The sequence below is a fragment of the Thermothelomyces heterothallicus genome (genome assembly GCF_042370625.1).
Source record: "Thermothelomyces heterothallicus CBS 202.75 unplaced genomic scaffold P884_scaffold_20, whole genome shotgun sequence".
In the NCBI taxonomy this organism is placed as follows: domain Eukaryota; kingdom Fungi; phylum Ascomycota; class Sordariomycetes; order Sordariales; family Chaetomiaceae; genus Thermothelomyces; species Thermothelomyces heterothallicus.
Genome location: NW_027192581.1, coordinates 514109 through 524786, shown reverse-complemented (window position 1 = coordinate 524786; position 10678 = coordinate 514109). Strand labels below are relative to the sequence as shown.

General features: G+C 39.7%; 3 protein-coding genes across 3 annotated transcripts in view; 2 read left to right on the top strand and 1 right to left on the bottom strand.

The window, feature by feature from the left end:
- Nucleotides 1-8693: 8693 nt before the first annotated feature.
- On the top strand, nt 8694-9121 carry P884DRAFT_205771 (uncharacterized protein; the record flags this gene model as incomplete). Its single annotated transcript, XM_069438670.1, has 2 exons — nt 8694-8745; nt 8916-9121. 2 exons carry the CDS (start codon nt 8694-8696, stop codon nt 9119-9121), a joined length of 258 nt encoding a protein of 85 aa, XP_069295696.1.
- An 896-nt stretch (nt 9122-10017) lies between these two features.
- Nucleotides 10018-10341, top strand: P884DRAFT_301592 (uncharacterized protein; the record flags this gene model as incomplete). The annotated part of the gene is made up of 1 exon (XM_069444870.1): nt 10018-10341. One exon carries the CDS (start codon nt 10018-10020, stop codon nt 10339-10341), a length of 324 nt encoding a protein of 107 aa, XP_069295695.1.
- A 184-nt stretch (nt 10342-10525) lies between these two features.
- Nucleotides 10526-10678, bottom strand: part of P884DRAFT_293637 (uncharacterized protein) — a gene marked incomplete at both ends in the record, with an annotated part of 2375 nt that continues 2222 nt past the window's right edge. The window contains one exon of the mRNA XM_069444230.1: nt 10526-10585. Coding sequence (XP_069295694.1) covers nt 10526-10585 — 60 coding nt within the window. The remainder of the gene's footprint in view (nt 10586-10678) is intronic.

Sequence of the window (10678 nt, the reverse complement as noted above, 5' to 3'; positions counted from 1 at the left end):
ATCTCCTAATTAGTAACTATAAATCTAAGACTAACAGAGATAGTAGTAATAGAGAGGCGTACTTCCTTAGTACCGCTAAGGAAGACTATATCTAGGAAGATAGTAATATCTATAGGCTTTATAAATAGTCATTTATAAGCTAAGGAGCGTTATACCGCTACCTACGTTAGGATTATAGAAAGAAATTACGCCTACCTAAACTACCGAAGGAGGACCTTCCCTAGGTAGAGTAGGACTTCGTAGAAGGAGCAGCTATACCGTCAGAATTGACCGAGGAACCGTAATAACAGGAAACCATACTCCTCTCCTTCGAACCTAGCTAAGTAGTAGAAGCTAACCTAAGTATAGAAATACCCTTCTACCGGCTAAAGAAGACGTCTTACCTATGTATCCTAGTTCGAGCTAACCTAGGAGACCAAACTATAGACATTTACTTCGATATAGGTAGTTTAACTAACCTAGTTAATCGGATATAGATTTCCTAATAGGTAAAGAACCCCTAATAGATCAAGGGCGAGTCCCGTACTCTTAAAGGAGTTAATTTAAGGACTATAATTAGCAAGCAGGTTAAGTTTGACTTCTATATCCTAGAGGAGGCTAGGAACACGCCTATTAATAGGTATATCTACGTTATAGCCGATGTTATCGATGAACTTACTCCGAAGATACTACTAGGTACTAACTTTATAACTATATATAGTATTAAGATTGACTTTATCAAGGCTATCTATACCTTTAGATTATTAGCTAATATAAAGGTCTATAGGGACGTTGTAAAAAAGAACCCTAAGCCTATCTCTTAGAAAGTTACCACCGCCTAGTATACCGTTATACCTATATACTCTATTTAGCTACTCGAGATATACTTTATTTTACTACCTAATAACCTCCTAGAGAATAAGTACTTCTACTTTACCATTAGCTAAGAAGGTATCTAGGACACTATAGTTATCCGGCGTACCTTAAGGGTAGTAATTATCCGAAATGACACTAATACCCCTATAATTATCTGAAAAGGGGACAAGGTTAGCTATCTATTAGAATACTTAGGAGAGGACACCACTATATAGATTAGTATAATGGATATAGAAGATATATAGGCCAAGGTTTAAGACGGAATCACTAAGTAAGAGTTAAAGAGAAGGCTAGAAGAAGCCTAGTATATATACTACTAGGAAAAGGCCGATGGCGACTAGGAACTTCTACTAAACATGACAAGCTTTTATACCCTGTTATACGGTATTAAGAAACCTGACGACATCCCGGCTATCAAAAGCAAGGATGGCGTTAGTATTACTAATATAAACCCTAAATTTATACTTAAGGTAAAGGAACTTCTGGACTAATACGACCTTTATTAGGACAGGGGAATCGTGCTAATGCTAGAATACTAGAAGATGTAAATTAATCTGGTTGACGGATGGTAAAAGCAAGTCTATATAGTTAGACCGTACCTAATAGGGCTTAAAGACCGTAAAGCCCTTAATAAGTATTATAACCAACTCTAGGCATCCGGAAGATTCACTTTTATAGATAAACCTACCCTAATTATATACCTAGCCTTTATTATATAGAGGAAAGTTTCCGAAAAGCCTAGGGTAGAGGTTAAGAAAAGCCGAAGTGTAGTTGACCTACGACCATTAAATATAATTATAGTCTTAGATGTTTATCCCCTACCTAACTAGGATAATATTATAGTTACTATGGTTAGTAATAAATTCTTTATAGCCCTAGATATATTAGGATTTTTCTACTAGCTCCCTATAGCTAAGGAGTATAGCGACTATATAGTCATTATAAGCTACTATAGCTTAGAAAAATCAAATGTAGTACTTATAGGTTTCAAGAATATACTAGCCTTTATATAACGCTATATAGATAGACTTTTTCTAAAATACTACCATTTCATCAGGGTATATATCGACGATATTATCATCTTTAGCAAAACAGAGAAAGAATACCTCGAATACCTATATACCGTTTACAAAATCCTTAATAAGGCTTGTATTTATATTAAGGCGCCTAAATCATTTATAGGCTACCTAGCTATAAGGCTCCTTAGGTACGTCGTAAATAGCAAAGGCATCGCTAAAACCGACGACTATATCGCTACTTTTAAGAAGCTAAAGTTCCTAGACACACTTAATAGTCTAGAGCACTACCTTAGAATAGCTAGTTAGCTAAAGAAGGGCATTCCGTAGTTTAATATAAAAGCAAGGCTACTTTAGGTACGAAAGACGGCTCTAATGGCTATAGTACAGAAAGAAGGAAAGCTTAAGCCTAGGAAAGCCAAAAGAGCCTAGAAAGCGGTCACTTCTGCTGTCAAGTTTACCCCGACCAAGGAAGAACTCGAATCCTTTAGGTTGCTCTAAGAATACTTATATAACTAGGAGTTTCTCTATTACCACCGCTTAGAAAAACTACTATTCCTTAAGTTAGATGCCTACTATGACGGCTACAGTGTCATTGCTTTCTAGCTTAAGGGCGACTAGGATAGTAAGAAAATCCCTAGTAGGGACATTCCTTTAAGCGAAGTATAGCCTATCTTATTTATATTAAGAGCGACCACTAACGTGGAAAAGTGCTATAGATCTATAGAGGCAGAAATTACCACACTTATCTAGGTAATTAGGAAACTTTAGAAGATAGTATAGTCAAATAGATACCTGGTTAATATCTTTACTAATTATACCCTAATAAAAGGGATAGTAAAGTATATATCCCTAATTACAATAGATCTAGCTAAGGCTAACCTAAAACTAGCAAACGTAGCTAATTATCTATTAGGATTTAACCTTAATATCTTCTATATCCTTAGGACGTTAAATATAGTACCCGATATACTATCGAGGTTACCTACCTAGGAGTAGGATAATCCAAAGGTTAAGAATAGCCTAGTAGATAAGCTTAGAGACATCTAGAGTGATTACTAGGATGCCAATACCTTTATAGCAGATATAATTATCATAGAACCGGTACTTAGTAATAAATTTAGGGCTAGAATTATTACTAGTTATCCTAAGGACTAGAAGTATAGACCTATCTACTAAGCCCTCCGCGAAAACAAGAAAGACTCGGTTAGAAATGACCGTATAGGAGCTAGAAAACATAAACGGCCAAAACTGCCTATAGGACCGTTCGAACTTTCGAACGGACTGCTTTTCTATATAGATTTTGACGGCACTAGAAGACTTTGTTTACTAGAAAACTGTATTAACTAAGTCCTTTAGATGGTTTATAATGATATATACCATTTCGGCGAAAACAAGATAATAAACGAGCTCGTAGCTATTCATTTCCGTAGGAAGGCCTAGAAGGTTTTAAAGTTTATACGGCACTACAAGGTATATTAGGCTAATTCGACTAACCATAACCTACCGCTAGGGGAACTCTAGCCTATTTACACCTAGCTAATACTATTCTATATCGTAGCTATAGACTTTATTACCGACTTACTACTAGCGCCAACTACTAGTACCCTCTGGTCACTCGAAGGCTATACCCTAGTAGATATACTCTATACCGTAACGTACAAGTTTAGTAAGAAGAAGCTTCTCATAGCCGGCCGCTAGACGTATACGGCCAAAGAATAGGTAACGGTTCTTCTAAGGACCTAGATATTTACTAACTAGGGAATATTAGCCTAAATTATTAGTAATCGTAACCCCAAATTCATATCCGACCTATAGAAGGAAATCTTCTTATTGCTAGGAACTAAGCTACTATTTTCTACGGCCTACCACCCTTAGATTAATAGATAGTCCAAATAGACAAACCAAACCGTGGAAATCGCCTTATAGATAAACTTTACGGTAAATTCTAACCACTTATAGGTTAAAATCCTACTAGCCCTATAGCATCACCTTAATAATACACTAATTACTAGTATTAGGAGGTCCCTAAATGAACTAATATATAGATTTAAACTATACTTAGTACTAGATATCCTAAGCAAGAAAACTACTAAAACTGGTAGGCGTAAGGCCTTAGAAATCCTATATAAGCAATACTAGGCCAAAGCTAATAAAATAATTGATTAGGCTATAGTACTAGCCAAACTACAGTATGACTAGAGACATATACCTACTAAATTCGAAGTTAGGGATACCATTTGGCTATAGCTATATAAGGGATACTATTTGCCTAGTAAACCTAATAGGAAATGGTTAGCCTAGAGAGCAGGACCGTTTAAAATCAAGCAAAGGGTAGGAAAACTAGCTTATAAGCTAGACTTTCCCAAATCCTAGAAGGTTTATCCGGTCGTATCCGTCGCCTAACTCTACCGTATTAAACAAGGTCCCGATCCGTTTAAAAGAACTATACCACCGCCATAGCTAATCTTGGTTAATAGCGAGGAGTACTAGAGGATCGAGAAGATTGTCGACCACCATATACGTAGAAAGAAGCGCCCGAGGGTTGAATACCTTGTTTGCTAGCTTGGATTTGATATAAAAGACGACTAATGGCTTCTGTAGAGTAAACTAAAGGCTACTTCTAGCGAATTAATCTAGGAATATATAAATCGCCGTCAGATTTAACCGCTACCTAGGAAGAAACGAGGCCAACCCCTAAAGTAGAAGACTTCTGGCCAGACCTAGGGCATCGTACCTAGCTAGGAAGAAGCCAAATAATACCTAGAGATATATACCTTTAACAGGCTACCCTAAATCTATTTTAACACCAGAAAACCTATTACCATTCCTTATACCTTTATCTTTGTTACTACTTTCATTCTAAACTCTACTATTTGCTATATATAGGCTACTTTAAACCGTATAGCTAGCTTAATTAGCCTCCGAACAACCTAACTATTTAATGAACAAGGCTAAATAGCCTACCTATTTAATATAGTAAGGCTAAATACCAATAGCTTAAGCCTTCTTTTATTCTATCTTTAAAAGCCCTGCCTAAAAACTATAAAAACCCCTAGATTTCCTACTATTTTCTAGTTTTTCGAACCTCTTTAATTCTTCTATAATTTCTTTAATAACTACCTTCTTTTCTAACCTTCAAACCCTTTAACACCAGCCTTTTCTATCAATATAACTATATAGCTATCTCTTATAGCTTATATACTACCATTCCTATTAAAAGGAGGCCCTATAGAGTATTTTCCTACTACCTTTTACTTTATCCTATCGCGCGCGTAAGAAAACTACTTACTTTCGCGACTTTTGCTAAGTTTTGTCAACCTAGAATAGCTTAGTTCTATTAGTTACAATGGCCAAGTCTAGAAGCAAGGCCAGAAAAAGCGACAAACAGGCTGCTAAAGGCGCCTAGAGCTCTATAGCGGTGGTAGTAGCTATAGTAACAAGCCTAGCCACTAGAAATAAGCCTCCAGTTAGCTAGCAAGATATACCTATATCGTAGTTAGTAATAGTAACCAAAGCAGCCGACACCCTAGTTACTACGTTTACACCTATCAATCGGTAGAAGAAGCAGACGGCTATAGAGGCATCTAACCAGGTATCGGCCACACCTACACCTATACTAGGCGTATACTCCGGCCCTATAAGCGAAAATAACACCCCGGTGGATAGCAATATCTAAGATCTCCTTAAGAACCTAGATATAATACTAGAAAGTAGTATAGGCTTTATAGCTAACCTAGGTACCGAAGAGGAATTCCGTAATGACCTGGTAACTGGCAGCCTGGTCCGAATGCGCCATAAAGATATAGCTATAGCCTTTAAGGGCGAAGATCCTAATATACTATGGTATAACCTATAGTATACTCCCCCTTAAGTCGCTAATACCCCTTATAGTATCACCTATAACACTTTTAGCCCTCTATACCTATAGTTTCCGGAGGACATTATAGTCGAATGGTATTACAATAGTAAGATAGGCACTATAGCCTAAGTCCCTAGAAGCGTTATCAATACGGTCTATACTAGCAAGAGCAAGTATAAGGTAGTTTGCCTACTAGCTATATACTACTTCGTTAATAGCCGCTAGTTATAGGGAGAGCAAATAACTATAGCTAACTATAAGACCTTCTGTAGTATAGATAAGGATGATACTACTAAGATTCCCTGTTTAGAGGCTAAATTTACCTTCGTCAAGATCAAGGGTAAAATAAAGGTAATACTATTTAGTGTCATTATAGGTACCTCTATTATAATTGACCTATATAAAGCTACTAATAGCGATAATAACTATATTATACTAGCGCTATTTTTCGCTAAGTACTATAAGACCTTAAACCTATAGGGAGGATTCTAGCCTCGTACTACTAATAGCAATATAGTATATAAGACAGGGGGTACCTATATAGTTATATATACCTAACGTATTAGTAAAACCGGGTAGGTCTCTATTAATATAATCAAGGTATACTAGTATAAATAGCTAACTAACGCCTTCCCTAACATTCCTATAGATAAGGATACTACGCCGACTCTACTATCGTTAATCAAGGTCGCTATTACCAAGGTATAGAATATAGTAAACAAGAAGAGGCCTCTAACGCCACTAACTATACGCCAGGCAATTCTAACGCTCGAGCCTACCGACTTCCTATCCTACAAATCAGATATAGCTTAACTAGAGTAGGACTACTAAGAGTCTAGCCCTACCGACGCTATCTAAGATATAACCGTATACCTATATATATATACTAGCTTATCTATAGCTATATTATAGGGTATTAAGTAGTATAATAAAGAAAGTATATTAGTCGTTAATAAGACTATAGCTAATACTACTACTAGCCTGATAGCCTAGGCCTTGTTACGGCTAGACTTGATACTCTAACTGCCTAAGCCCGCGCCTTAGCCTATTACACCTATTAGGCACGTATAACATAGGGTACCTACTAGTAGATTTGCCTATAGGACTAAGAGGGATCCTAAGGACAAAGAGGAGGAGGCTAAGTCCTAGGGTAGGCTTAATAATATATGTATTACCTTTGATGGCCTTAAGGAGGTAGAAAATACCCTCGTAGGTATAGAGTTTAACCCCTTTACTAGTACTAATGTCATTAAGTCTAGCCTACTATATCTATCTATAGCTATAACAATTAGGCCTATCAAGGACTACCTTACCTACGCCTACTAGGAATGCTATAGTAATAAGGAAATGCTTATCTATACCTACTACTAGATCTACCATTTCTACTAAAAGGCTAGTAATGATTTATATAAGGCTAATATAGCTATATATAGCCTTAAGAAAAAGCTAGAGAATATATATAAGGCCTACTATACTACTAGTATAGTACCTATTAGTATACTAGAGCCTAAGGAACTACTAATAGCCTATATCTATATATTAAAGAGAGATAATAATACCTTAGTTAACAGCTACCTATTTAAACTTAGCTACCTTTATTATAGCCTGACTAGTTACTAGGGCCTACACTCTATACCTATATATATCACCTTAGCCTATGGTACCACTAAGGATAACGAGACTAACAAGGACTTCGCCAAACGCTAGTACCTAGTCACTAAGGCCGACCTTCTTAGTATAGGTCAGGCTATAGTCTAGAGGTAGGATAAGGCTATTAGTAATATTAAAAAGGACCTTAACTAAGTCAAGGAGGAACTTAAGTAACTAAAGGAGGCTTCTATAGTTGTAAATAATAACTATATAGCTACCCTTAACTAAAGGAAGGGAATAGATAAGAAGATATAGTAACTAGAAGAAACGATCGCCTAGCTTACCAAGTATACTATAGTAATTACTATACTATAGAAGGCTTCTAGGAGCTAGGAGCCTATAGCTTGCCTACCTCCGCCGGCTATTACTAGACATAGTACTCCCCTAAGCTCGATTACCAGGCTAGTAATATACCCGCCACCGCCTATAGCTACTAGCTAGAAACGCCTACACTCGGATATACTAGCGTAGGAGAGCCCCTCGTATAAGAGGGCTACCAATACGGTCTACGGTAACTATACCCCGGTTAGGGATACCTAGGCTAGGGCTAGAACACTTATATAGCCTCCTTAGGAGCGTCCGTCTATAGTATCGGCATTTATCGTAAATTTAGGAACTACTAGGAAGAAGGACTAAGGGATAGACGGATTTGATAATAGGGAGGACAAATAGGACATTTACTAGGATTATTACTATAGATAAATGGCTAATGTATTTACTAAGTTATAATAGGTCGTTATATTTTTCTTTTTCGAACCCTAGTACCTATTATAGTATATAGCTATTAGTAGGTTAGATCTAATAAACCTATTAATAGGGATAATAAGCTAGGGGTTATAGATATATATTTAGATAGTATCCCTAAGTGCCTCTGGCACTTAGAAGAATCAATACATCTTATCACCACTTCTGTAGACCGTACTAGTTAGTCCAGGAGTGCCGCCTACGGCGCGAATACCGCTGTGGTGTCGTATCTTGTAGCCAGTCCGAGCTGTAGTCATTTGCAGCCATCGAGCTGTAGCACCAATGCTACAGGTACGTCGCTGTTGACGTGTCCAAAGACGGTGAGGCTTTGGTACCTACGAAGTACCCGTGACACTCTTCAGATTCGCCACTGCACGAGATAGCCCGAGGAGGAAAGAATACGGAATAATTAAGTACCTTGATTGAGCACAAATCTCCTGCCCTTCCTCTTGGGCCGAGTTACATCCTCCAAGCTTCAAAAATCTGCAGAACACACCACGTCACACCAGTATCATCTATCATCAGGACACGAGCACCTTGGACCAAAAAACCGCCATCGCTCCGTCATGGGCCATTCTTACCCCAAAACGCCGAGCACCACGGCTCGTACACCGCCCCGTAAGCAGACATCTGTGATTCCCAAATGGAAGACACCTATCCGGGAAAAAAAGAAAAAAAATGTCGACTTTGACATCCTCGAGCACCTGTCTTTGCGCTCATGCAAGCAATCGATTTTATTAAAAAGCGATTTGATTAAAAAGCGCTTACCCGTCCAACACACGCTCCAGAATGGCAAGACGAGATCCGCCACAAGTACTGCAACGCTCTCGACGTCGGCCGCACGGGAAAGCCCAACAAGGTCCATCGCTGCTCCGCCTGCCTGGCCGTTAAGTCCCGCCTGAGCCGGTACCGCGACGGCGAGCAGGATTGCAAGGCCGCCCGTCGCGAGAAGATGAGCTGGCACTTGGGCGCCGGCGGGGATGAGACGGATTGACCTAACCAAGATCAGATTGTGTCGCTTTGTCACAGTCTGCAGCTCCAGGCCTAGGCCAATCCAAGAACACCTCGACGAGAAGGACGTCAGCCGATGCTTATAGAGAGAGAGAGAGGAGCAGGTAGCGCATTGGGAGAGGGTACAATGGGAAAGGGCATGTCAGCCAGTTCATGCTTCGGTCCAAGGCAAGCATAAACGGGAGCTTCTTACGGAATAATGAATAGAAACATTTGTTCTACTGCTTTATTCTTCATTCTCTTTTTCCGACACCCACACCAATTTAGCTACTACTTATTATGCATTCTGCCTAGATAATAGGGCCTCTGCAATTGCAACTCCTTTCTTTTGCAACAGCCTCGCCTGTGTGATGCCCGTGTATGCGGTCTCGTGATGATCCCGGTTATCTTTTAAATGAGAACGATTTGGGTGTGCTGATGTACAGGAGTTGTATCAAGAATGTTATATAAGTACACTGTACTCCCTAGCAATCAGGACGAATTAAGCTGTTATATTAGTCTGGGCATCTACTACAGATTCAAGCGTATGTACCATACATACTGCGCACCAACAAGAGCAGTTCCACTTTCAAACCCCGCCCCCCCCCCCCTTTTTTTTTCAACCCCCAAAAGCAGATGACGCATGGTACGGTACCTATGTGACGTCAGGCTCGCCACGAGTTCTGTTCCCTATTAAATATAATCCGTCTATTAATTAATTGATGGATGATCTTCATGACCTCTACTCTGTAAGTCCGAACAAGAGATCACCATCAATTCTATTATTTGATAATTAATTACACTGTATCTGTACAAAGAACAACACAAAACATATTTTCCTCCTGAATAATTATTATTACTACTTCCCCAGACCCAAACAAAAGTCTAATTAATTACACCATGTCGGACACCTTGAACACCAAGACCGAACAGAAGCCCAACACGGCGACAGACAACGCCGGCGGCGTCCAGTCGACCGTCACCAATGTCGCCAAGGGGACCACCTCCACGGTCGGCAACGCGGTCGGCGGGCTGACCGAGACCGCCGGCGGCGTCCTGGGCGCCGCGACGCGAGGCCTAGGCGAGACCGTCACCAGCGTCACCGGCGAGGCCGGGAAGCCCGTCGGCGACGCTGTGACCAACATCGGGGCGGGGCTCGAGAGTGGCGCGCGAGAAACGGGCGAGGGAGTCAAGAAGGCCGGGCAGTGGAAGGAGACGTCCTAAAACGGCAACCTGCCTGCCTGCTGGACAATATGGCAGGATGGTCATGTTTCATAAAAGTACCTTACTTGATAGTTGTGGGACTTGGTTGTAGGACTTAGTTGTGGGGCTCGAGTGCAGGCAGGATGAAGAACAATGTATATTATTTTGTATACCTATGCCTTGAACGAACAAGAATGATTCGTAATTATGGCTCGTAGTCGGCTCGCTTCTGTCTGTCCGTATACTCTATTCGTTGCTCGTGGTGCTATGCCAAAAACGCCGTTATGATCTATTAATTAATTAACTAAAACATCCCACACATGATCTTGTCTAATTAATTATTCAACATCCCCCCCCC